The sequence below is a fragment of the Spathaspora passalidarum genome (genome assembly GCF_000223485.1).
Source record: "Spathaspora passalidarum NRRL Y-27907 unplaced genomic scaffold SPAPAscaffold_4, whole genome shotgun sequence".
NCBI classification, from domain to species: Eukaryota; Fungi; Ascomycota; class Pichiomycetes; order Serinales; family Debaryomycetaceae; genus Spathaspora; species Spathaspora passalidarum.
In genome coordinates, this window is record NW_006767428.1 from 310130 (window position 1) to 336427 (window position 26298).

At 36.0% G+C, this 26298-nt stretch overlaps 16 protein-coding genes across 16 annotated transcripts; 5 read left to right on the top strand and 11 right to left on the bottom strand. All coding sequences in view use genetic code 12, as the record gives it.

The window, feature by feature from the left end:
* Positions 1–94: 94 nt before the first annotated feature.
* Positions 95–623, bottom strand: SPAPADRAFT_61122 (YqaE/Pmp3 family membrane protein; the record flags this gene model as incomplete). The annotated part of the gene is made up of 2 exons (XM_007375234.1): positions 95–479; positions 540–623. 2 exons carry the CDS (start codon positions 580–582, stop codon positions 280–282), a joined length of 243 nt encoding a protein of 80 aa, XP_007375296.1.
* Positions 624–729: 106 nt separating this feature from the next.
* Positions 730–1311, bottom strand: SPAPADRAFT_152372 (YqaE/Pmp3 family membrane protein; the record flags this gene model as incomplete). Its single annotated transcript, XM_007375235.1, has 1 exon — positions 730–1311. A coding segment is annotated over one exon (366 nt), but the record flags the coding sequence as incomplete, so codon positions are not given.
* Positions 1312–2666: 1355 nt separating this feature from the next.
* SPAPADRAFT_50622 (uncharacterized protein) lies at positions 2667–3367 on the bottom strand (the record flags this gene model as incomplete). The annotated part of the gene is made up of 5 exons (XM_007375236.1): positions 2667–2674; positions 2743–2836; positions 2895–2896; positions 2941–3189; positions 3325–3367. The coding sequence occupies 5 exons, from the start codon at positions 3365–3367 to the stop codon at positions 2667–2669; spliced, it is 396 nt and encodes a 131-aa protein (XP_007375298.1).
* Positions 3368–4236: 869 nt separating this feature from the next.
* SPAPADRAFT_61126 (uncharacterized protein) lies at positions 4237–4954 on the bottom strand (the record flags this gene model as incomplete). Its single annotated transcript, XM_007375237.1, has 1 exon — positions 4237–4954. The coding sequence occupies one exon, from the start codon at positions 4610–4612 to the stop codon at positions 4379–4381; it is 234 nt and encodes a 77-aa protein (XP_007375299.1).
* Positions 4955–5411: 457 nt separating this feature from the next.
* Positions 5412–6115, bottom strand: SPAPADRAFT_61127 (YqaE/Pmp3 family membrane protein; the record flags this gene model as incomplete). The annotated part of the gene is made up of 2 exons (XM_007375238.1): positions 5412–5959; positions 6012–6115. The coding sequence occupies 2 exons, from the start codon at positions 6052–6054 to the stop codon at positions 5739–5741; spliced, it is 264 nt and encodes an 87-aa protein (XP_007375300.1).
* A 403-nt stretch (positions 6116–6518) lies between these two features.
* Positions 6519–6956, bottom strand: SPAPADRAFT_50623 (uncharacterized protein; the record flags this gene model as incomplete). The annotated part of the gene is made up of 3 exons (XM_007375239.1): positions 6519–6748; positions 6793–6859; positions 6888–6956. 3 exons carry the CDS (start codon positions 6954–6956, stop codon positions 6519–6521), a joined length of 366 nt encoding a protein of 121 aa, XP_007375301.1.
* A 487-nt stretch (positions 6957–7443) lies between these two features.
* SPAPADRAFT_50624 (uncharacterized protein) lies at positions 7444–10005 on the top strand (the record flags this gene model as incomplete). The annotated part of the gene is made up of 1 exon (XM_007375240.1): positions 7444–10005. One exon carries the CDS (start codon positions 7444–7446, stop codon positions 10003–10005), a length of 2562 nt encoding a protein of 853 aa, XP_007375302.1.
* Positions 10006–10408: 403 nt separating this feature from the next.
* On the bottom strand, positions 10409–12379 carry SEF2 (Sef2p; the record flags this gene model as incomplete). The annotated part of the gene is made up of 2 exons (XM_007375241.1): positions 10409–11995; positions 12041–12379. 2 exons carry the CDS (start codon positions 12377–12379, stop codon positions 10409–10411), a joined length of 1926 nt encoding a protein of 641 aa, XP_007375303.1.
* A 1369-nt stretch (positions 12380–13748) lies between these two features.
* On the bottom strand, positions 13749–15973 carry SPAPADRAFT_61128 (uncharacterized protein; the record flags this gene model as incomplete). The annotated part of the gene is made up of 1 exon (XM_007375242.1): positions 13749–15973. The coding sequence occupies one exon, from the start codon at positions 15788–15790 to the stop codon at positions 14300–14302; it is 1491 nt and encodes a 496-aa protein (XP_007375304.1).
* Positions 13750–14295, top strand: SNM1 (Snm1p; the record flags this gene model as incomplete). The annotated part of the gene is made up of 1 exon (XM_007375243.1): positions 13750–14295. The coding sequence occupies one exon, from the start codon at positions 13750–13752 to the stop codon at positions 14293–14295; it is 546 nt and encodes a 181-aa protein (XP_007375305.1).
* A 42-nt stretch (positions 15974–16015) lies between the features above and the next one.
* Positions 16016–17655, bottom strand: HST3 (NAD-dependent histone deacetylase; the record flags this gene model as incomplete). Its single annotated transcript, XM_007375244.1, has 1 exon — positions 16016–17655. A coding segment is annotated over one exon (1096 nt), but the record flags the coding sequence as incomplete, so codon positions are not given.
* Positions 17656–19280: 1625 nt separating this feature from the next.
* Positions 19281–21193, bottom strand: SNF1 (AMP-activated serine/threonine-protein kinase catalytic subunit; the record flags this gene model as incomplete). Its single annotated transcript, XM_007375245.1, has 1 exon — positions 19281–21193. One exon carries the CDS (start codon positions 21146–21148, stop codon positions 19343–19345), a length of 1806 nt encoding a protein of 601 aa, XP_007375307.1.
* Positions 21194–21305: 112 nt separating this feature from the next.
* Positions 21306–22118, bottom strand: SPAPADRAFT_61131 (uncharacterized protein; the record flags this gene model as incomplete). Its single annotated transcript, XM_007375246.1, has 1 exon — positions 21306–22118. One exon carries the CDS (start codon positions 22056–22058, stop codon positions 21348–21350), a length of 711 nt encoding a protein of 236 aa, XP_007375308.1.
* An 846-nt stretch (positions 22119–22964) lies between these two features.
* SPAPADRAFT_138989 (mRNA-binding phosphate metabolism regulator) lies at positions 22965–23522 on the top strand (the record flags this gene model as incomplete). Its single annotated transcript, XM_007375247.1, has 1 exon — positions 22965–23522. One exon carries the CDS (start codon positions 22965–22967, stop codon positions 23520–23522), a length of 558 nt encoding a protein of 185 aa, XP_007375309.1.
* A 174-nt stretch (positions 23523–23696) lies between these two features.
* Positions 23697–24520, top strand: SPAPADRAFT_61134 (putative monooxygenase; the record flags this gene model as incomplete). Its single annotated transcript, XM_007375248.1, has 1 exon — positions 23697–24520. The coding sequence occupies one exon, from the start codon at positions 23713–23715 to the stop codon at positions 24463–24465; it is 753 nt and encodes a 250-aa protein (XP_007375310.1).
* A 295-nt stretch (positions 24521–24815) lies between these two features.
* NUF2 (kinetochore-associated Ndc80 complex subunit) lies at positions 24816–26276 on the top strand (the record flags this gene model as incomplete). Its single annotated transcript, XM_007375249.1, has 1 exon — positions 24816–26276. One exon carries the CDS (start codon positions 24816–24818, stop codon positions 26274–26276), a length of 1461 nt encoding a protein of 486 aa, XP_007375311.1.
* Between the last annotated feature and the right edge of the window lie 22 nt (positions 26277–26298).

The window sequence follows — 26298 nt, forward strand, 5'->3', positions numbered from 1 at the left end:
TTGACACATTGAAACCGATGGCTCTGAAATAGATAGACAGTGTCTGTATCGGCCAACTTAAGTTTATGCGTGATTTTTACATCAGATTGATTGTGAAATATTCATGTATTGATTCTATACACTGTTGTTGTTGTTGTAGAGAAGGGAAGTAGAAAATTTTTGTTGCAAATTTTTCTCCTTAAATAAAGTTGTTTCAAATCCGGGTTACCCTGGTAGGTGAATGCTACTAATGCACAAAGTGTGACCCCTCCCCTCTATATCATATCAGTGTGATATAAGTTATGAGCTGATAGCTCCATAATCGCCAACACGTTGTTCACCAGAGCCAATAGCAATATAATTCTCTTGATGAGGATTCATCGCAATGATATAATAAGCATGTAATAATCCGGGGAAGAATCCTAATATGCACAACAATATATTGATCAAGAGATCAGCAGAACAGAATCCCTTCTTGACAATTACGGGAATTGGTGGGACTATACTTTTGTTAGTAACTTAGCTTTTAATATAGCAATTATCGATGGTCCTATACTTACAAAAGAATCCTACGAAAACAAGTAACCAATCACGAGCGTGCATGGGAGTATAATTTGTACGATATGTCTTGTAATAAGTAAGTTAGGTAGAAGAATTGATTTATTAAACAAAAAAAAAATGTAAGTTGCTATAAGTAACTACTAAATTTAGTTTTGCCCCTTAGGGTTAAAGGTTTATCTTGCCATTTTTATTCTTTGTTCTGAACCTTTCTTGTATGCAGTATTGTTTTATTGCAAGAAATGACCTCAAAACTAATTTTTTTTGTGTTTGCAAGGAACGTAAGTAACATCTGTTTACGAATTGATTCGTTTATAGTTTGACATTGAAAAGAAAAAAATAAAAAAAACAGATGAAAATGTCAATAGTAAGCTACTTCTTTAGTCCAGCTGCAACATAATTTGGTTATCACTTAGGATTAACATATATTTGTTGTACAGGATACTGTGCTAGTGGATGACGGTACGAAGTCTGAGAACCGTGCTTCCTTCTATGAGGATTGCTACCAACCACGTACACGGCATGAACTATAGCAAAAATCCCTCCTAGAAGCCACAATAAGATATTAATAAAGACTGAACCTGTACAACCTTTTTTAACAATTACTGGAATAGGAGGAACTGAAAAATATTTTTTTGTTAGTAGGTGTGGTGTGCTTTTTGTTGCAAATTCACACGATATACATACTGAAGATAGCCAAAATGATAAGCAAAAAATCACAAAAGTGCATGGTGGTAGGTTTATGTTTGTGTAAGCTTGGAATAAGTAGATAAATGTGTAATGTTTTTTATAAAGAATAAGTAGATGCCAAAAAGTGATTTATTGCAATATATAAATGGCTTCTTTGTGGTGTTTATTCGTAACTTAAATGTGGTTTATTCTATGTGCAGGACGCTTGTGTAGTGTGTATTCGTAACTTAAATGTGATTTATTACATCATTTAAATGACCTTTAATGTGGTGTGCATTCGTAACTTAAATGTGACGTATTCAATGTGCAGGACGATTCTGTCACTCACATTTGATTACACTCTCAAGCCAAAAATAATCGTGGATTTTTACACAGGAATATACACATATAAAGCTCGGTCGACTAGTTTGAATTATAAAGTAGTAAATATTTATTAGGTATTAGGATTTTTCAGCATTGTGTTTTGGTGTTACAATCATCCTCAACCCGTGAAGATGTATTGTAACTCAACAAAGCCTATTGCGAAGTAGTTGCAAAAAAAAATTTTTTTTTAAAAAAAGAAAGAGGTTTTAACTCTTGTTATTGTAAGTTATAGATATGTGAACAGATTTATACCTTTTAGTTCCACATCCATACCACCAAAATACCTTTCTTCCGTATCTGAATGAGGTGCATTTATATAGCCACCACTTTGGTACGACGGAGGATTATCATCATACGGATCGGTAACTACCACGTATATGGCGTGAACTATACCACAGACCCATGCTAGCAAACACAAGAAAATATTAACAAACATTGGCTCCGTACAACCCTTTTTTATCGCTACTGTAACTGGTGGAACTAATTTTATTCGTTAGTTGGGTGATGGCTCCGGGAGATCAATTGGTATACTTACGGAAGAATGATAATATGATTAGTAACAAATCACGATAGTCCATTGTGTTGGGTGAGATGGTATTCAGATATGAAACACGAAGGGGGGTGGCGATGTGAAGTTATATGTAGGTAGGTCCACATCGGACAAAGTTTTGGCTTAGCTGTTGTGATGTTGAAATTTACACAAGACCGTGAAGTTGTACATGCAACGTCTAAGAAAATGGTATGATTTTCTTGTGCAATTAAATTTATTGTATATACAGAAACTATTTCATCTTATTTTAAAGAATCTTTACATTTTGGTAATCATCTCAGTAATATGAATGATGAAGTGGAGTCAGAAATGCCAAGGATGTTATGACCAGATTACATCTGCTTCCTGCAAGAAGCGGGGTATACCAGTTTAATAAACAGCACTATACATTTCGCCATTTTTAAAATAGCTTAGATTTCTATTTATTCACTCAACAGTGTGGCTTGTTATTTATTTTGCGCTTTGTTCAACGTATCGTTGTTTATTAAGGGGTTTACATTAACTGAGGCGGATTTTTTTTTTCGTATTAATTTACTAAAAAAAACAAACAACCAAGACATACATGAATGTACATATAATCTAGATCTTAATCATTAACTTACAATTATTGTATATTATTTTTGTTATGATATTACGTTCTAGCTTAATGTTATTTTCATCTAAGGGATCTAAATAAAACTTGAAAGACTCTTGGTTCTAAACCACAAGCGGTTGCAAAAAAAATAAACAAAAAAAAAAAGATTTAAGGATTTACCTCTGTAAACTATAAATTGTGACCGAAAATTTCTGTATTCATTTACCCTCTTTTGCTTCAATGGCATCATAAAACCCATTTTCATGTTTAGGGTGATCTAATTGAGCATTATAACCAGGAGGATTTTGTGGAGGATTAGAACCTGGGTTAGGATATCCACTACTATAACTTTCAGTCTTGTAATAAGGATCACTATTACTTCCATGATTTGTTGGAGAAACAACAATAATTTCAGGCTTTATATGTGGATTTGAAACAACAACAAATGCAGCATGAGCTACACCACCTATCCATGCTAATAAACATAATAAAAGATTAACAAAAACTGAACCTGTGCATCCCTTTTTAATAATTACGGGAATTGGAGGAACTTGAGGTTTTTTTTGGTTAGTCATACTGTGATTTGCTGCAACTTTAAGATATTACATACTGAAAATTGCTAATATGATAAGTAGCAAGTCGCGGAAATCCATTGTAATTTGTATTAACTAATTTATATTGAAACAGTAGAATAGATCCATAAATGTTTCTAGAGGAAGTACTATCTATTTATATAATTTCTTCCAAATTAATTACATCTCCATTGGTAATGAATCAAGAAAAATAAACAATGAACTGAAACATCATGCACAAATATATCAAAGTACTGTGACTAGCAAGGCAGTGTAAGATGAACGTGGATACTAGCTCCGTTATCTCATAGGATGCAAGTTTGCTTAATTCTAAACTGATATCACGTTATATTTGCTGGTACTTTTTATATATGAAACTGAGAACTCTTGCTCAAGACATTTGAAAATGACAGGCTTTTTAGTATACCCACATGCGGTTGCAGAGAGAAAGATTTGGCGGATTTATATCGACTGATTTGTTCATTTTATTTTTGTCCTCACACAACAAAAAGTTTAGACTATAAATCACGATGGTTTCCCCTGAAAAGGAAAATGTTGTTCTTTCTGTTTTGCCACTTCTAGTCCCATTTTTTGGTTGAACACTCTCAATGAACTTACTTGTTAACAAGTGGTGTGATGTAACTATATAATCTGGGTAAAAACCCATTTGATTTATTTTTATAGACTTGTTTGATCAAAAAAACGTCATCAAATTAGCTGGGAAGTGGAGTCAGAGAGTCAGGGACATAATAACTAGTTCACATCTGTAACTGCAAAGTAACTTAATGGTTTGGCTTGTTTCTTTTACGATCATCGTATCTGTTGTCAAAGGGGGGTTGCATCAACTGAGTATGATCTCTTTTTAGGAAATTCTAAAAAGTAAAAACCTAAAAAACATACACCAGTGTATATATAGTCCAGATATTAACTATTAGGTTTAACTTACAAGTCAGTATAGAATATAATTGTCAATATTTGTTTTTTACTAATTATGAAAACTCATTTAACCTAGCTATGTCAAAGAAAAAAAAATGAAAAAAAAAAATATTCAAGAACTTGCTGTTGTAGGAGGTAGAGAGAAACATGAGATCGCTATACTGATCTTCTCTTTTTTTGATTCAACAGATCCATCATACCCATGTTACTGTTTAGGAGGAGAATTATAGCCAGGAGGACTGTGGGGAGGATAAACTGCTGGATGTAGATTAGAACTTGGTTGAGGTGGGTTATATCCTGGTTGAGGACCTTGTAGATGATTGTATCCTGGATGAGAATGTCCACTGCTATAACTCCCACTCTTATAAGAATGATCACTATAACTTCCATGGTATGAAGGAGCAACTGAAACAACATCAGGCTTTACATATGGGTTACTTGCAATCACGTATACAGCATGAATTATACCAAATAACCCTAGTAATAGCCATAATAAAATATTAATGAAAACTGCACCTGTGCATCCCTTTTTAATAATTACGGGAATTGGAGGAACTTGAGGTTTTTTTTGGTTAGTCATACTGTGATTTGCTGCAACTTTAAGATATTACATACTGAAAATTGCTAATATGATAAGTAGCAAGTCGCGGAAATCCATTGTGATTTGAATTAACTAATTTATATTAAAGCGGTAGAATAGATCTGTAAATGTTTCTAGAGGAAGTACTATCTATTTATATAATTGCTTCTAAACATTTACATGACCTTTTGCAAATCATCATTATATTTTCTATGCAGGTTGCGTATCAGGTTATAACATTGAACCACATGCAGGAAACTGTGACCAATAAGGCAGAGTAAAATCGTCATAGATACTAGTTACCGTATCATATGAAATACATATGTGACAAATACTCAGAGATAATAAGCAATGCTCATTCGTTTCTAAAAGTGTCCTTTTATTTTTAAAACCAAATTAAGATGTAAGTTCTGCCAGTTTACACTTACAGTGTTACACAAGCTTTAAAACATACAAGTGTATTTTTTTTTATTAAATTAAGTTAAGTGTTAATTCATACTAACTAAACCTTGTGGATTTCCAATTTTAGTATTTATAACATGAGCTGTAGTTGTTGTTGACAATATCACATTGTCTTCTTATTTTATTTTATTTTTTACCATGCTTATTAATAACGAAGAGTCAAATCATACATAAATAAACATAAAAGTATAGATCTCCACCTTTAACATTAACTAATTTAGTATATATTGGCATTAATTTTATTGCTAACTAAGATTAAGTTGCAATTACCAAGCCAGTATGAAACTGTTCAAATATTTGAAAACCGTTCACAGAATAAGATCTGTAATGACTTATATATATATAATCAGGCAATTCCTGCCCTCTTTGTCTTTTTTGGATTCAAGATATTATCCACATGTTGTTAACAAGGTAATTAAATGAGGTGTACAGTAATCGGGTTAAATTATGACTTTGTAGGGAGTATGTGAAGGATTATACATTGGGGTGTGGGAGACTAGAACTGCTACTCCTCTTTGATGAACAACTGGAACTTCTATAACTTTCAAAATCATAATAAGGACTTTCATATGGATTAGTAGCAACTACATAAACAGCATGAATTATACCGAATACCCCTCCTAATAAACATAATAAAATATTAAGAAAGACTGAATTTGAACACCCTTTTTTAACAATCACTGGGATTGGAGGAACTAGAGTTTTTGTTAGGCATGCTGCGATTTTCTGCAGTTTTAATATACATACTTAAGAATGCTAAAATGATAAGTAACCAATCGTTCGAATCCATTGTATTATCAATTTAATAAGTGTCTGTTCATATAATAGATTAGATAGATCAATTCTTTCTTAAAAGGAAAACAATCGGTCATTCTATATTCTTGTACATTAAATCAGAGTATCTATTTATATAAATCTGCCATACAATTACGGAACTCCTCGTAAATGAATCTTTATATGCAGGCTGCGTATCTGTGAAGCATGAATATGCATGAATGCTACGCCTTGGTATATAAACCTACAGGGCAGTGTAAACGTATAATGGGTATTACTAACAATTATTTATTATTTACATGATTGGATTTATTTACAAGTATATTATTTACATATTTATATTCAGATTAAATTTCCAGTTCCTGCTGAAAATAGTTGCAAAAACAGGTTTTTGTTTTCTTAGCAAAAAAACTACAGCTTCCAACAAAAGACTTCGTAAGTAAATCATAGACTCTTTTGCAATAATTAATATGTTTTTTTTTATTCTTTTTGTTCTGTGATTTGTTTATCCTTTGGTTCTGCATTTGGCTCTTTAGTTGCAACCTCTTTTATTTCAACTTCCTGTTCTGCTTTTGGTACAATACTCGCGTCAATTTTTTCATATGGAGGAACATCGTCTTGAGGAATATCAGTATAAACTGATTGAGTTGGTACATTATAGATTGTATAGTGTTGAACATCAACAGGATTCTCATATGGATTAGTAATAACTATATACATGGCATGTATTATAGCAAATAATATGAAAACACACCACCACATGATATTAACAAATACTTCTTGTCTACATCCCTTCTTAATAATGACTGGGGCTGGTGGGACTAAAAATTTAGGTTAGTCACGACTTACTTTAGCGTAAGTGCAATTATACGTACAGATACACGCTAAAAGAATAAGCAAAATATCACGATAATCCATGATAAATAGTTGAATAAATAGAAAATATCTACTGCAAAAAAAAAAAAATGAATCTTGATAAAGCACGAAGTTTACCACTTTATATGTTTTTTCTCCAAAAACATTTCAGTTGACGATCCTTGTGATTCGTTTGTAGGTGTACGTCGCCTTAAAATGAGATAACTGCGCCAAGAATTTTGAGGGGAAAGACGAAATTGGAATCGCCATCTAGAAATGGTCTAGGCCCGCTTAACAAATAAACTTCCATATGCTACTTGTTTAATTATAGACATTGATGCTAGCGTTTGTCAATGATTCGTAACTGTATTTGAGCGTTGTTGGTTCATGGATTTTACCAAATGAAGCTCTTTTTTTTTTCCCGTACTAATTTCTAAAACCCTCTTTACAAAAAAAAAAAAAAAAGAAAATGGCAGCCACCAACAAACTCTCTAGTTTCACTATCTCACATAGACTCAGTATTCAGACCAAGACTTTCAATTGATACATCATGAAAGCTCTCAGTCTGATTTTGATACTTTCACTCATATCCTTTGTTCATGCAGTTTTGCTTTCTGATGCATTCACTTCTAAAGAAATCATCAATTATTTATATGGACAATTGACTCAATTTGAACTAAGCAATAATACATTAGTTGGAGTTAGCACATCCGACCAATTGGTCGGTATTGACGTAAAAGGGGATAATGCTGTGCATTGGCAGATTCATATTCATAACTTGGGATCTAGTAAGTTGTCCACTACTAAAGAAAAAGTCTATATTTATAATGAAGAAAGCCATGACATATATCAAGTAGATTCTAAAAATGGTGCATTGAATATTGTTACTTTGTCTGCAAGTCCAGTTCATATTGCTGATGCAGGTCAAGGTGTGTTTGTTGTTGATTCGAGTGGTAGGTTAGCATACATTGACCATGCCACTGGTTCGGTTAGCAAACTCGAACTTGAAGTAGTGGAAACAATTAGAGTTGATTCAAATGGCAGATTTGCATATGTGATAGTTAACGATTCACGATTACTCAAATTTGGAAAAGGTAGGGTTCTTTTTGACATTGAATTTTCCGTAGGATCAATTAAATACTTCAAGTCAGGAATAATCATTACTGAAAACGATCAAGTTTTCAAATTGAATGAACGCAAGAAGAAATTTACAAGAATTGAAAATGATTCATTCAAGAATTTACAAGTTATCAATGAAAATTTCTTATATTCTAGTTTGGATGATCTGATCAAGATTATAAGTATCACTAAGAAAGTCGAATTGGTGGATACTTTACACATAAAGTCTGCTTCACGTGTTGAATTGTTAAATTCTCCATTGAATGATTTAATTGTGGCTTCTAGTTCAATTGGAGTCAAAGATGTGTTTGATTTGACTGACTTTTTAATCACCAAGAACCCAAACAGCATCAAGAAGTTCACCATTAAACTTAGCCATAGCACTTCTCATGATTTTCTAACTGTTCACGAGGATAAATTGGCATTACTTTCAATTGATAATGAGTTAAATGGAGGATTATTCAGTTTGTTTGATGGTCAATTAATCAAACCAATCACTTCTCATTATCAATACTATTCAAACTCAAATTCTTACATAATTATCAATCCACCAGAATCACAACAAACAATTCATCAAGTACATGAAATTTTAGAAGTGGATAACAAGTACATCTTGACTAATTGGTTAACCAGAGTCAAACGACACTTGGCCGAACTTGGGAAATTCATAGTTTCATTAGCTAAGAATGGAATAACGTCGAACGAATCTTCCGAAGATTTTGGATTCACAAAGTATATTGTATTTTTCGATGATTCTCATCAGAAACTAGTTGCTATTAAATCTACTGGTGGTATTGCCTGGGAATCAGTACCCATTCATGATGAATTTATCTCATTGGATCAATTAGATCAGGATAGATTGATTGCTATCTTCCATGGATTTGTGCTTGTGTTTGATAGTTCTGATGGATCGATTATTGAACGGATCAGGAATGAGAATTATACTGAGATTGTTAAAGTAAGAGGGACGGCTGCTTTACGTGGTGAATCTACTATTCTTCTTAATAGTGTTTCCGAAGATTCTTTTTTGGTTGAAAAGGGTGAGAATTATATTTCCGGACAGTTCATTCCTCATGGTGAAGTCACAGCTAAACAAACATGGAAGTTTAGATTTGGTGAAACTATTGTGAACATGGCTAGTATTGATCCTGATTCAACTACTTCGTCCGTGGGTATTCCATTGGCTGACAAATCGGTATTGTATAAATACTTGAATCCAAATTTAGTTTCAGTGCTAACATTCGACAAACAATTAAAGTTGTATTTAATTGACGGTATTACTGGTAATCTATTGCATGTTTCTGCTCATCCTGAAGAAGAAATCATTGATTTAAGTTCAGTAAAGATTGTCATGGATGATAACTGGATTGTTTACTCGTACTTTATCAACTCCCCACGATTCGAACAAAGAATTAATGTTGTGGATTTATTTGATAAGCCACCAATGCAAACCTCCAATTCAGTATTTGACCGAGACTTGTCTATTGATTCTGTAAAAACAAAATCATTCATAAATCCGGAAAGAATCTTAGACATTGCCTCATCTAAAACCATTTATGGAATAACCACAAAATCAATTATTGCAATCACTGAATCTGGCCAACTTATAGAAATCCCCAAATTTGTCCTCAACAGTAGAAGAATAGATGATAGGGTTTTGACTAGACAAGACTACCTGAATGACTTTAGTGTGATTCCATATGATCCAATATTGGCCCAACCACCAGCAATTAATCACAAGTATCAATTAGACCCAACAGGAAAGATTCTTATTAAACCTACGAGGTTTGAATCAACTAGTGTCATTTGTTATTTCAATAAGTGTAATCAGTTCTGTTCAGTTATTCAACCTTCGAAGTCGTTTGATATTTTAAGTGGCAGTTTTGCCAAGGGGAAGTTGACCATTACTGTCATACTATTGTTTATTGTGTTTGTGATTACTAAACCGTTTGTTTTTAACAAGAAATTAAATCGTCAGTGGTTAGATCGTTAATTATTTGCTGGTTTATAGAGTTGAAAAGGAAGGGGGATGGGATGTGTATAGGCTACATAGTATGTAAAAATTGAGATATACTATTAATATTAATGACCTTCTCTTGTGCGCAGTTTGTTTACATGAAAATACTTTGTAATAGCATGGTTTTAGGTTAGTGATTCACAAGCTCACTATCTCTTAGGTTAATTTTTGAATGGGTTGTATTTCGGAATAGATTTCCTGAATTCAATCAAGTTCAATAAATGCAAATTTTAGTTAAAAAAAAAAATTGGTTGCCAAATTTGGCTAGCCGAATCGTATTTACGAGAAGATACGCATCTTCCACAACCGTAAATACAATCTATATCTGTTGTTATTATAGAGGCTGCTACATGTATTTCCCGTGATATATGTCTATTAATTATATAAAAACTGATTCGTTACTTTTAATATAATTGATAAAATCATAATTATCATCACTAATCCCAAAAGTATCCCAATTTATAACCTTGTTTCCTTTGCTTTGTTCGTCCATTTTGTCACTTCTCTCACGCTCAAATATCAACCAAATCAACTCGTAGTTCAAGCTAAAACACAAATAATTCTTCATTTTATTAACCAAAAAGAACGACGGGTTACCATTCACATCCTTCATTTTATCAATGATAAACAAATTGTCCAACTTATCAAACTTACTCACAATCTTGGCCAACTTGGAATTGATGAACCTCCACTTGGAATCACTAAATATGATTTTGTAGAACTGATTAATCAAGTTCTTGACGAACTGATAATCCGAGTATGAATTCAAGATTGGAGATTTAAAAATTCGAATGAGAATAAGAAGGGAGAATTCAATTGGTAGTTTGTAATATGCTGGCAATTGATTGAATTGCAAATCTTTCACCAATGTAAGAATGGTGAAACTGCAATTGACAATCTTGGTGATGTACTTCTTATACTCGAGTATCGTTATGTCCGATTGTGATAAAGAATAAATGAATAGTTGCAATTTTGAATATTCAATAGACACGCTGATTAAATTGTCAAGATAATCGTGTTTGCCCAACATCTTTGACAAGTCATTCAAGATGATTTCAAACATGTTGAAATTGATAAGTTTGGTGGTGTTGATTTGATTAGGCATCATCATGATTGATTCGTTGGTGTCGTTTAATAATACATTCATGTTCTCGTTGAGTTTAGCTTGGATCATGGAGATTTTCAACATCGAGTTGATGTAATGGTCACAGGGGGATGTGTCCTTGTATATGTCGATATTTGAAGATTTGTTAATGATATAGTCCTGTGTGAATCCATTGTAGTTGTTGTTGGACAATCCTAAGCTGATTAACCAGTAGTTTGAATTTATATTGATGAACTTGTAGATTCTTTCTCTTATTAAATTGTTCAAGTTTATATCTTTAGAAATGTTCATTTTAGTCTTGTGACTAAACTCATCAATGAATTCTAGTTTGTGTAATCCAAATTGGTATGAGAGTGACTTCATGGTCAGAATGAACTTGATGGCCAAGTGGTCGCCGATCTTCCCACTGTTGTTGGGTATTGGCCAGGTGGTTAATATAAGCAAGGACGATATCACGTATACCGATCTTGGAGTTTGAAACCAACACTTTTCCACCACTAATGACTTGATGTGTTCGGCAAGAACTTTATAATTATCACTACAGTTGGGTATTGGGTTGTTCAAGTAACTGGTGAATACAATACACCAAAACAATAATTCGTTTTCTTGGTTGAATTTAACCAAATCCAAACTGGTGAAGAACTCATCAGGGAATATCGGTAAATACTTGTTGAAATTCGATTCATAGTTGTTGAATAGTATATGTGCTTGTTTGTGAGTTAATGCAATGGGCGCAACCGATTTGTTGGTGCTGATGACAAAAGCATCACTGGTTGGACTGGCAGTGATTGTTGGAGTCATGGGTATATCTTCAGGAGTCTGAATACAAGACTGTATTTGTGATACAGAAGGAGTCATGTTCTCTGGGCTCTTTTTGATTAATTCTGGTTCTACCGAAGCAGATGCTTCTTTCTGTATAGCTGCCCCTCGTTGAATCAACAATTTGACCATATTGTTCCTCCTCTCTATAAGTTTATCCAACACCACTTTCAAATCCTCCACTTCGTTAGTTAATTTTTCATACACTTCATTATTGACTACGTTGGTATGGGTAGTTCGCTTGGTCGTCACCATGTCTAATTTGCATGACAAGTTCTTCTTAAAGCAATGGGAGCATGGGAATGGGTTGGTGGTTATGGCATCGCATTTAGTCTTGTGTTGACGACATCGGACACAGGTTTTGAGGACTTTGCCCTGTTTGGCATCGGGGATGATTAATCGTAACTGATTCATCTTCTGGGTCATGATCATGATGTAAACCTGGTTTAGGAAAATTAAAATGTGTTGTCAAAAAAATGAATGAGCTAAAGCTAATGTGAAATATGGTAACCACCGATAAATCCTAATTCGGGTATATTATTGGGTCCCGCCTGCAAGAATGTTACGCCTTGTAGGTGATACTGCACACTAGTAAAACTCCGCTTATCGGGTTAGTGCTTATTACTAAGCTAATTTTGTCAAGGTTTAATTGGTTGGTTTTTGTGTAGCCGATTTTCGGACAACCACTTTCTACTGATGTTTGGATGTAATACCTTGTTCGTATTATTACCTTGCGCGTGTGCAGAATAAAAGCTGCAAAATTTAAGGGGGCGGCAGGGAGGCTTTGTCTGTGTGTGATTTAGATTTGCTTACTATTTAATATATTGCAGTATGTTACTGGTTGGATTAACAATGCGGAGACTCTGTAGTCAAATCAAATTCTGTTTTCACGTTCGGCTTATCCAAAAGGAAACTTTTGCGAATGGACAGGGTTTCGCAATGATTACATTACGAATATTTTTTTTTATTGAAGATTTTGATAGCATGATTAGAGGAGTACATATGATTGCATTGTGGCTCATCCAGTAGGTGGGGAGGTTGAGGAGGAGAAGGAGTTGTCCTGTATTAGATTAATTCGGCATGGCAAATTAGTTTGAGGTGTTGCGCACCATGAGACAGGTAGGTGATCAATATCTAGGATTTTTTTTTTGTATTCCATTCTTGGTAATCCCGCCTCAAGAAAATAAACCAATACTCTACTTCCAATAAGTCATCCGATTACATTTTGATAATTGTGTTGGATTGTGTCACATTGGGCCGTATATGTGTTTGTGTGTGTGCTTGTGTAATTCGCTAAATCGTTGAAATATTATTGGTTTGCGAAATGTTCCTCAAGTCAATGGGTCGTTGTATCCCGATTATGTTGATCCCGTCTATTTCAAACAATGGATAAAGCACCTAACCGTTATTTCCTTTCTTGCCACATAAAATCTTCCTGTTTCTCTTGCACTTCGTGCAATTGGCTGGATTGATTAGCAGAGGGATAATGGTTACTACTTAAATTTAGTGTTGACGCCATGTATTATAATCGTCTTACTTTTTTTTGTTTAGTTTGGAAATAGTTCCAAAACAAGCTCAATCTTTTGGCCTCTCATTATAGAGATATTCTCTTGTATTCACACAGCTCCATCTGTTTGTCTGGGGTGTGGGTTGTCAATCATTTGCAACTATTAAAGAAGGGTGGTGTCATCCCACGATTTACACACTCTGCGCGTAAATTTAAAAATGTTGCAACCCATCATCATATCTGATTTTATCAAAACCAATTCCGTGTTTTGATCCTGCTCTTATCACCAATGTCACAAGAGAAGCCACTAAATCCAAATCAAATAACATCATTGCACTTGTATGACCTAGCTCATTCCAATGCAATTTCTCCACTATCACAAAACTACTCTGTTCTTTTCGAAAGACACAATTTAATCAAACAAATCAACCTTCCTCCTTTATTAACATACAAGTTTTGTCAGGGTTGTGGGAATTTATGGATTCCAGGGTTGACTGTATCTATTCGCATAGCATATCCTAAGAAGAAGAAAGGGGAAAATGTTGGCAAGAGGAGGTTGCGATATCGCTGTACAGTCTGTCGCCATACAAGCTATGATGATTCTCTAATCCAAGAGAAAAACAAGAAAGTGGAGGAACCTGTGGGAGAAAAAGTCGAATTCAAGGCGGAATGGACACCAGACCATACAAATCAGGTCAAGCAGCCATCCGTCAAGAATGTCAAGTCAAAAGATCGCGCCAAAAAGAGAAAACTTAATCTATCATCGCTACTCAGTGAAAAGAAGAAACAGAAAACCGAAACGAAAAGTCTTAATCTTATGGATTTCCTAAAGTAATATTTTATGCTGTTTTCGACCTGGTTACCTTCCTAATCCATCTCCTTCTTCGAAACACGTCTGTGGTGATTTCATCATCTTCGGTATAATCATAAGCCCATTTTTCATCATCATCAATAATCACTAGGTCCTTAATCAAGTTTTGCTCGACCCAGGATGTCACATTATAATCAATAGTCCAGGATCCGACGAATTCGTATGTCTTGGGGGGCAATATCTCATTCAATGTGTCCTTGCGTGGAATTCTCAAGTATTTGGGTCCCTCGGGAGTATTATCTTCATCCTTGGATATACTGCTGTTGTATTGTCTAGTTGATGTGTTAGCAGTATAGAAATTTGGAGTAAATCCAATAAATTCCCAAATCTTGGTACCCAAATCAAGTTTCTGTAACTCGAAAATCTCAACATAGATTGAATCATCCTCTGAGCCGGGCTCGTTTTCTTCAAGTAGCCCGATAAGTTTTGCCTCCACTTTATTTACATAGTTTTGGAAATTCAATCGGGTATCCTCGTTGTATAGCCATTCAAGAAGCGAACCTCTATTGTTGGGATGCAACATAATCACAAACAACCAAATACTCAAAATCATACTAATCTTGACAAATCTAACATGATTCAAAGCAAACTCAAAAAGGATAGGCACAGTATAAAAGTTCATGATAATCGTGCCCAACATCAAAAGCAACACCAACGAACTCACCTGCTCATCCTTAAAGTACAAGTAGTCCCGGGTTATCCACACGATAAAGTCATAACTGTCAATATAGTACCGCATAAAGTTCTGGGTGTCGGTCAAATTCAAAAAGAATTCCCGCGAGAATAACGGCACTGGTTTGGCAATTTTGTATTTCCCCAAGGGCAAATTCGCCGGTACTGGGTTCACATCAAGGTACTTCTGAGTGGCGTCGGGAGGGTAAACAAGTAAATAGTGAGGGATGATGACATTAGCAAGGACAAACACAAGTGGAGCAACTGTTAATAGCAACGGTTTGAGAATTATATGGGTGATGATTAGCAAGACACCAATGGTAAAGTACGTGTCATCCCAGTTGAAAAACTGAATAATTGAATTGATCATGACGTAGTTGGACGAGTTCCGCTGGTGCAACATATTTGAATTCTTTTGCATAATGTTGAAGCTTAACCCTGGTCGTTGCTTCTGTATGGCAATTCTATCTTCGATGATTTTTGTGGTTTGATAATCATGGATTTCAGTAGGGATTATCATGGCTAATGCCTTCTCCATCAACTTATCCGCCATGTATTGCGATGAAGAAGAGCCGGAATTGGCGGGTGGAACACTGGCAACAGACATATTCAGGTCGTCTTCATTCTCTTCGCTGTCCTCTTCGGTTTTCTTATCGGAATTCCAAAACGTACTAAAGTCCAATTCGAGTGATTTTCGTTTGATGGTTTTCGGTCTGGTGTCAATTACTTCAGGCAGTCCTTCTTCAATGGAAAGGATGTTGCCTAAGATGTTTGATACTTGATCCATGGTGGCAAAGTATTAAAACGCAGTGGCTCCTTTTTGTGGGGGGGAGAGGGGAGGGGGGGGATGTTGCGGCCAGCAAACAATGAGGTTACGGACGTCTGTGAGTAGAAGGGCAATTGTGGTTGTATTGACAATGACAGGTTCGTATGTTTATGGATTAAGATATGTTGCATTCTCCTTAAAAAACTGTTCCAGAAATTTACGACATTTTCCTTTTTTTTTTTTTTTGCATATGAAAATTGCTCAGTTACTAATATGGTACTAATGTTACAAATGCTATAAATGTTTATATAGAAATCTCTTGTTTTACTCTTGATCTCGTAGGCAATCGGTTCAACTTAGACCGACTAATGGTATTCAAAGGTTTGTCATCATCAGTGCTACTGTCCACAGGAATAACCTCGGCTTCTTCGCTGGTCAGACGACTACTATCTTCACTAAATGACGACATCGGAGTAGCAATTCCAAACTTAAGTTTCTTACAAGCAGGGTCTTTGGTGGTGGAAGCTCTTTTCCGTTTCAATGTTGGTGCTGGTGAACGTTTCTTTGTGGGGGTGGTTGGCGGAGTTAGTATCTCTTTTTTGACTTCTCGTTTCACTTTGGATTTCGGTATTTCTTGTTTTACTTTTGGCTCTGATTTTACTTTTGGTTCTCGTTTGACAGCTGGAAGCTGTTCTGTGATTGGATTGTTCAATTTCTTACTGTCGAGTTGTTCTTGGGTCAAGAACAAGTCGGGAATTTCGCGTTTTAATATTCTCACAAAATCATCACAATCTGTGAGAACTTCATAATCAATGACATTCTTCCATTGCTTGGAAAGGGGAGTCTTGTTTATGAATATCACCTTGCCTCCCTTTTCATGGATAGACTTGCTTAAACATTTAACTAATCGCTTGACCCCGTCGACTTTTAAAGAAGTACCCATAATAATTAACAAATCCGGTTTGCTTCTCAAATCAACATTAAGCCCTTGGGATAATAATTCTGACTGTGGGTGGTTCTCTCCATATAATACAATATCTGGACGTAACACCCCGATATTCCCCGTGAGTCTCTTTCCCGAGTATAATCTCTCTTCATACTTTGCATAACAAACCGAACACTCAGGATTCAACCCTTGACTCAACATACTCTGAAACTTTTCATTCCAATCGAAATTACTGAAACAGGAAGTACATGAAAGTTTATGCAAGTTCCCATGTAACTGCACCACATCCAAGTTTTTCCACACTTCGTTAAACTTGCTATTGTCAAACTCCTTCAAATTTATCCCCAAATTTAAATTCATAGTCAGTTCTAAACAGTCGATATTCTGGGTATAGCATCTCAACAACTTATTCTTGTCCTTCAACACTTTGATAAATTTGTGTGTCTCCGTGGCGGTGGCCTTCAAACTTGACTTGTATAGAGATTCCATAAACGTACAAAACAAACTCAAGGAAATTTCATCCCGAAACAATGAAATGTCAAACAAGTCCTGACCCCGGGTGATCTTCAGGGGATGTCGTTGTTTCACCAAGTTGTATAATCCATCTGAGGACCTGAAATCAGGGATCCCGGCATTACATGATATCCCTGCTCCTGTTAATACGGTGCATTTTTTGGCTTTAGCAATGCATTTGATGACTTCATTCAAGCGGATGCTGGTATCAGTGGGAAGGTCCTCCTGGGTTAAGTCTAGCGAGATCATAATTGTCTCTGTGTGTGGTGGTCTTAACTTGTAGTGCTCTGATTGTGTGACTTTCCCTCCTTGCTTTGTAACAGCCCTGTAGAGAAAAATTTAGATGATGGTTTTGGGAATAAGTAGTGTGGAGTTGCGAAAAACTGACGGTATAGATGACGACAGCAGTTATTTCTATTCAAATGGTAAAGAAGAAGTTGTGTAGAACTTTGGAACGAAAGTTGAACCTCAAGAAAAAACTGCACAGCTACAAAAGATTTCCCTCCTGGGGGTCGTTGCTAGGGCTTTGTGCTTGGCTTCAATTAATATGTAACTAATTAAACGCCAATTTATAAAGGGGGTCGTTGCAACGACACAAAAATGCGAAATTCAAGCGAGGCTTGCATTGTTTAGTAAATTGTATGCTCAGGTTAATGTATGGATCACATGACCGCAATTTTGCCTTTTTAGGAAATAGTAAAACACGAATTTGTTTTTTCTTACAATGAGAGTTCTACTACTTTCACGAAAATATTTGATTTATTTACATTCCACCCCGATTCGGGACGAGCTTTGAAGGTGGTATTACTATGGTGGATTGGAATAGAGTGAACTAGCTTCATCCGTGGCGTTACTCAGTATACTCTTGTGCGAAGCCCTCTTTCAACAAACCTTGTACAATGTTGTTGCATAAACTAGCATGGTACGAGCCACTCTTCGAACGAGGACATGCTGGATGTAGCAGAGAGGATATTCCTTTGGGAGGGTTATACCCAGTACCCTCCTGTTTCACCTGCCATGTGGAATTCTCACTTAAAAGGCAGTACAGCTAAATTGGTTCAATATTTCTTTTGCCTGTGGAAGTAAGCGCTACCATTTTTGAAATAAATCTCGTGGTTAGTGTTTCTTGATTTTGCTCTTTTGCGGAATTTAAATGAACTGCCAACGTATAACTGACTATTATGAGAATATTTCTAGATGATCTAAAATAGTCTTTGCCATCGCCTTGTTTTAAAGTTGTCAGAACCTTTTTTGTAGGAATATTTTTCAGTACTCTCCTTTTCAATGAAAAACTGCCACTGAGCATAACCGACAAGACTATTAGTTATTATAGCATATTCCTCTTGTATAGTTTCTCCTTTACTTTTGAGTATAGCTAGAAATTTTGCCGTTAACACCGAAATAGTAGAGAACTATTTGGTTGCAATGGTAAAATTGCAAACAAACTTATAGCAATGTTCCTTTATAAAAATTTGGTATGATATATGATATTTGAGTCTAATACTGCTTGTTTGTTTTGGTGTTAAATCCAATTATTGACTAATTGTATTCTATTTGTCCTAGAACTGGCTTAGGTATATTTCCTTTAACTTTCTGAATAGATATTTTGCAACTTTTTTTCAAAAATTACAAAAATTTAAAAAAACACCCATTAAATAACAAAACTAGCGCAAATAGATATGTTTAAGTAAGTATTAACCAGGTTTTCACTTAATTACATAATATTTATTATCAAGAACTTGTTTAATGTTGAGATATTCCCAAATTGAAAAGTCACGTGACTATAACACAGTCACAAAAACCAAGAAATTTTCTGAATAAAAAAGGGGCTCTGTGGCCGAGTGGTTAAGGCGGTAGACTCAAGTTCTACTATCGTAAAGATGCACGCGTTCGAACCGCGTCGGAGTCACTATTTTTTTCTATATTCTTTTTACAAAGTACTTTGGACATGATTCTACCAGTACAAAGTTCATTCCGTACCAGTACTTCTTTTTTCTTTTATTCTTGAATTAGAGTTTAATTGAAAAGTTTAACTACTATTCTTTTTTTTTTGCATGCACATACTTGGTCCAATGTCATTTTCTAAAATTTTTTTGTATACACAGAATATAAGACTATCCACTTTGACTATTAACTGCTAACTCCATAATTAATCTAGTAGCCAAATGCAAGAAAGGATAAGCTGAAAACGAACCAACTTCATCTAAGTCCTGTTTGAAGCTATCTTGCGGGGTGCCCGTGGAGGTTTCCCACCCATCGAATTTAAAATCAACTAAATAGTTATTAGGCTCCAATTGGAACAATTGGATTTGCATCTTCATTAAATTAGGCGTGTTTTCTTGCATTGCATCCCCACTTTCATACTTCCATCTCACTCTAATGGTCCATAATTCTTCTTCAGTAGGTTTGGCCCATTCTGCACCCAAGTTCTTCAAGGCACGGTATATTTCCCCCATCACATCCAAGGGATACGATCTTGACCGTATCCCGAAATGCCATCTTGTCTTCAGCTTTTTAGTAGGGGTAGGGTTTATGTTTGAGGATAACTGATTTGGATTCAATTCCATCATGAATGCCCGATGGATAGATGGTAATGATGATGGTAAAATTGCAATTGTTGATGTAGGTAATTGTGACAAATCAGGAACAGTAGCCAATGTTTGGTAAGTTAAAGATTGTTGTACGCCAGGGGCAGAACTGGTAGACCCTGGAGTGAATGATGTTGGCGGTGGAGATTGTGACAAAAATGAATCAATCTTGTCTTGTTTAGATTGCTTTAAATCTTTAACCAAGGAATGATTTTCCTTCATCAACAAATAAGCATCCAAGATTTCATTGGATTGTTGTTGTGGAGCATTCAGTTTATTACAACGTTCAATAACATTTATGATTTCATCACGATCATATCCCATGGTCATACTAAGTGCTTTAATCACATCTTCATCAATATCAATCTTCTTATGTTTGTTCTTGGATAAATCAGGTGGTAATAAGTAGTCGGCTATATCTTGTTTAAACCATTCATCTTCCATTATTTCATGAATGGTTATTCTATTCAACGGATTAACCACCAACATTCTCGTTAATAAATGTTTAGCCCCCGGTGATAAATAATTAGGTAATGTATAAACCCCATTACTAATCTTCTTAAATAAAGCAGGAATAAATTCGTCATCAAATGGTAATCTACCACAAAGCATGACATACAAGATAACCCCAGCCGACCAAACATCAACTTCGGGACCAGCGTATAATTTCCCACTAATAACTTCCGGGGCAGCATAATTTGGAGAACCACAACTGGTCTTCAAGAAATTCCCATCAGTCATGATATTAGATAACCCAAAATCAGCAATCTTGACATTTAATTGATCATCCAATAACAAATTTTCTGGCTTTAAATCTCGATGGACAATCTTGTGTCTATGACAATATTCCACGGCAGCTATAATTTGTTGAAAGAATCTTCTAGCTTCATCTTGAGGCATCTTACCACGTTGGACGATATAATCAAACAATTCCTTACCGGCATACTCAATAACCATAATAATTTCATCCTTGGACTTAATCACATCATACAACTTGATAATGTGTGGGTGTCTCAACAATCTCAAGTAGGAAATCTCTCGTTCTACACGACCTTGCATGTCTGATTTAGCCAATGTTTTCCTATTGATGATTTTAAGAGCAACTCGTTGTCCCGTGACTAAATGATGGGCCAACTTAACTTTACCAAACGAACCTTCACCCAAAGTCTTGATGATTTGATACTTTCCGATTCTGTTGGCGGGATTCCCGCTTGGGTCTACTGGGACTTGTTGTGATTGTTTATCTTGGTGATGATGATGGTGATGGTGGTGATGCTGTTGCTGTTGGCGGTCATCTTGACCTGTTTGATCCATTGGTACCTGATCAGACATGGTTTGTACTTGTTGTGATGTTTTAGAGTTGTATTGTCAACAAAAAGGGTGTGTGACAATCGCTTCTGTTAAAGTTGGCCACACACTTTTTTTTTCTGTGAAGTTTCAGTTTGATTTGGTAGAGACACGCAAATCATTTACTATGAGTAATACTTAGGAATGAATGGTTACGATATACGAATTGTATATATATACTCTATTAATTTCCCTTTCTTGCTCGTATTCTTCTTTCGTCTCTATACCTTTCGTCAGGCGATTCTCGTTGTCGTTGTCCGTGGGTATTGGCTTTGTATGTTGGTAGGTCGCGATCTCGTCTATAGTCTCGGTCATTTTGGCTTCTGTATGATGTCTTGTTTGTTGATTCGTTGCTTTTGGAGGTGTATGAACTGCTTCTATTATAGTTTGTTTTTGTTTTCTTGGGAGATTGTATTTTGGCTTCATGTTGTTCCTGTACCTGTTTCTCTTCTTTCCTGTCCAGCTGTTCCTTCGTTGACTGTTCCTTCACTGGCTGTTCCTTCACTGGCTGTTCCTTCACTGGCTGTTCCTTCACTTGTTTGTTATCTTTCAATTTCCCATGTTCACTATCTATTAGCAACTGCCATAACTGAGTGCAAAACTCAAGAGAATCCTCTTTACCCAAGAAATCGTCAACTTGCAACTGTATAGCCTTGATATCAGGACATGGAGAATCCGACCGTATCAATTCATACACATACTCAACAAATATCTCATCATCAGGAATTAGTTGGTCAATTCTATGTTGGATCCATTTCTTAATTGCAGGCCAATTGGTGATTTTCGTGATGTCCACATTCGTTTTGAATATTTTCGGAAACTTTGATGACAGCTTTTGTTTATCAAGTTTATCCTTTATGAAGTCTTCATTAACTTCATGTAATCTATATGCCATTTGTTTATCTCGTATGTAAGTCAGCCTTTACAAAGTGTAATATGTAATATACTTTTCCTGCAATAATTTTTTTTCAAATCCTACCTTACAGTTTTACAGGTTCACTTTTACAGGTTTGATGGTTGCAAAAAACCACCAACAGGGGACATATTAAAAACAACAACCACCACCACCACATTCACGGTATAATAATCCGTTGCACTACCTAACCACACACACGAAAATACAAAGGGGAGGAGAGGAGTCACGGTAAAAATATCACTCCTCACTTTCAGATTCACCCACACGTCTAAGTGAAACTCTGTTTCAGTTGTATCTTCTCCTTCTCCACAATTTTCTAATCTGAGAGATTTTAATATAAATACAAGACATATTCTTTTGCATTTTACTAATATTTAACTTTACACACACTGCCTCAATCCACCCCCCCTACCTCCCTCCCACCCAATGTTTGACGATTTCGATCCAATTCCAACTACTTTTGATTATTACTATTTCCCTGATGAAGCATCCGAATCTTCTTCTGGTTCTGCTACTACTGCTGGCACAGGAAGTAGAACCGTTAGTGGATCTGGCAGCATGAGTGTTGCTAGTGGCAGTGTTGGTGGGTATGGAGATGGAGGTTCGCTATCCTCAGTAGGTGTTAGGTACTGTACTCCCCGTTCATTAACCACCGTAATGTCTATCGAACTGGAGATTGATGATGTTCCCTTGAATTTTAAAACTAACATTTGGTCTTCTAGATTTAAAACTGTCACTTCCAATAACGTAATTAACTTTAATCAGGTCCAATTTAATGATGACAGAAATTACACTAATATCCCTTCAGATCCTACTAGCCCATTAACTGCTAATCAAGGATTATACTACCAAGGCAATCCTAATGTGATCAATTCTCCTGCTAATATGACTACAACAACTTCCAATTCCGTTAACAATAGTATCACTATTGCTCCACCAAACTGCCTTACTTTCAGAACCTACAAAGGTACCGTGTTCACCGTGCCACAAAACTCCAAATTCTTTGTTATAAAATCATACAATATCCTTGATGTTAATGCTTCATTTACCAACAATATTTGGACATCGACAGAATTAGGTAACCGTAGATTGGACAAAGCCTACCAGGATTTACAAGTGACCGGTAATCCCAACATCGATGGTAAGATATTCTTATTTTTCCTGGTTAATTCCCTGGGGAAATTTTGCGGCATTGCCGAAATGAAATCGAGAATCGACTATACCAAGACCAGTGATATTTGGGTTGAACAAACTAGATGGAAGGGTATTTTCCCCGTAGAATGGTTGTTGATCAAGGATGTGCCCAATCGGTTCTTTCAACATTTGAAAGTTCCTTCAAATGAATTCAAACCGGTAACTAATTCAAGAGATACTCAGGAAATTCCATTTGAAATTGGGATTTCCATGCTTAAGATAATTAGCTCTTTTAGAACTAATGAATGATCAACACCACCTTCTGTTACCATGTCGTTTTGTGTATAGTTGTAATGTTAATGAATCTTCGTTTTTAAACCAACTTAGTCAAATTCCTCCAGACAATGTCGTAAATTTTCAACCCTGAAAAAAAAAAAATCAAAAAAAAAAAAAAATATCGTACCATCAACCACTTCTCTTTCCACAGCAACCACCTCCAATGATCTCCAGATCAATTCCCAAAAGACAGGCTCTAGCCTCCATCCGACAATTGTCAAATACATCAAGACTCCTCCAAGTCACAGAACAACAAGATCAACCCCAAGACAAGAAGTACACCCGTGATGAACTCACGTATGGAAAATTATCCCCTGCCCAGAAAGCCTATCTTGACCGAGTAATCCGAGTAGACCAGGCTGGTGAATTGGGTGCCAATTACATATACTTGGGTCAAATACTAGTTCTTGCATCAAGATACCCCCACTTGAAGCCCTTGCTTACCCACATGCGAGAACAGGAAATACACCATCATAACACCTTCAACGATTTACAAGTGCGCAGAAGAGTTAGACCTTCATTGATCACTCCCTTGTGGAAAGTAGGTGCTATTGGAATGGGGATGGGTACGGCCTTGCTTAGTAAAGAGGCAGCCATGGCATGTACTGTCGCTGTCGAGACTGTCATTGGTGGTCATTACAATGAACAATTACGAGTATTGATGAATCAGTATAACGTGCCAATTTATGACAAGCAAGGGAAAGTTGTCGATAAGAGTGAAGTTACCCCCACGGCCATAGTTTCAGAAGAATTGACTAGTTTGAAGGAAAACATTAAGTTATTCAGAGATCAAGAATTGGAGCATTTGGATATTGCCCTTGAAAACGATGCTGAAAAGGCCGTACCATACAAGTTGTTGACTGAAGGTATAAAAACGGTTTGCAAAGGAGCCATTTGGGCTGCTGAACGAATCTAGATGAAAGTTTATGTATATACGAAGAAATAGAAATAGAAATATGATGTTACCTTATAAATTTCAGTCTCTAAGTAAATTCAACCAGAAAAAAAAGAAGCTTGCACAGGAAGTACAGGAACATTACAACCATGTCTGAAACTCTTACTCCCACAACATCCCAGCAATATAGACGTTATTTCTGAGAAGTACCCACCCTTGTCCATCGACGTGTTTTGCAACATTGATATTCCTGCATACAACCCACCATTGAGTCTTGCAAAAAAAAACCAAAACTTAAACACATTTGTTGCGGCTTTAAAAAACCGAAATCAAAACATACAACTTACTCCACCAAGACACACCACCACACAATGGCCCCACCAAGGAGAATGACTCCTAGCCAAGCTAGAAGAAGAAGCACAATCCAACCTTCATCACAGATATCCTCACAGCAATCACTGCAGCAAGCACGAACCGAGTATGAATCAATAGGAGATGATCTTTTCCCATTGTTACCACCAGCAGAAATCGCCGACTTGTTAGCATATTGTTATTTTGAAGTCAACGAGGAACTAATCAAGAAACCCACTTCACTGTTTGTGTTCCTGTTATACGAACAGTTGCTTGAGCAGTGTCTAGCTATCCCTATTGGTCGAGTAGAAACTGTAGCAAGAAGAATAGCCCGTGATGGTGACCAGCAAGACGAGGGCGAAGTGGATGAACTGGAAATGGTGATGAACCGATATATGGTGCTTACGAAATTCTTTGGGAAGTTCTTGAAGGATTCGGGCTTTCACGACTTTGGATTGTTTGATGTTGCTAAACCCGACCCTCTAAGAACTCAAAGAATATTGAGTGCGGTACTGAATTATCTTCGATTTAGAGAACACCAGTCGCCCATATTCGAAGAAATCGCCCATGATGTTGATTTGAAAATGGAGGAATTGGCAGATGTCCAAGAAGAACACAATGCTGCTTTGAATGTGAAACAGGAATTGGAAGACAAATACGGCAAGACCCCCGAAGAACGCCAGGAGAAATTACGAGCTCAGAATGCCTATAATGCGTTGATTGAACGTGATGTCGAGCAATTACAACAGACTTTACAAGTTTTGGAACAGGAATATAATGAATACGAACGAAACAAGCTTGACCTTAAACAAAAATTCGAAGATTTGCACGGATTAGTCGAAGTTGAACGGATCAAGATTAAGTCATTACAAGAAGTCAAGTCCACGGATATCAAGGTCTTGCAAGATGTGATGAACAATTCTAAATCACGAGCTGCGGGCAGACAACAAGAAATTGAAAGGTTGAAACAAGTTAAGCACAATTATGAAACCACCATCAGATCAATAGAAACCGTGGAACAAGAATTACATGTGTTGTTGACTTTGAGTCGAAAACTTAAAGAAAGCAATGATGACATCGATTCAATTAAAACAACCATACGAGATGTTCAAAATGCAATCAATGATTTAAATCCAATAAAGGAACGACTTGAAGAAGAAGTTAAGAATTTGGAACATCAATTTGTCGATACAAATACAAAATTAGCCGACTTGAATAAATTAGTGGAAGTAAGATCTAAACAAGCTGATGATTCATTCAATGCTTCAAAAATTGAATATGAAAGGGGAATAGCCGAGATCGAGAAAACCCTTCTAGCCTGTGAACAGTTGAAAATACTGTACGCTGAACTTGAAAATGATACCTCGAAAATTATTAGAGAATATGAAGATGAAGAACAAGAAGCTAAGGAAAAGTTGGCGCAATTAAGTGACAAGCTTCAACAGTATATGCAAGTTGCCAATCCAATCCTCCAGCTTTAGCTAGAAATGTTAATAGAAAAGT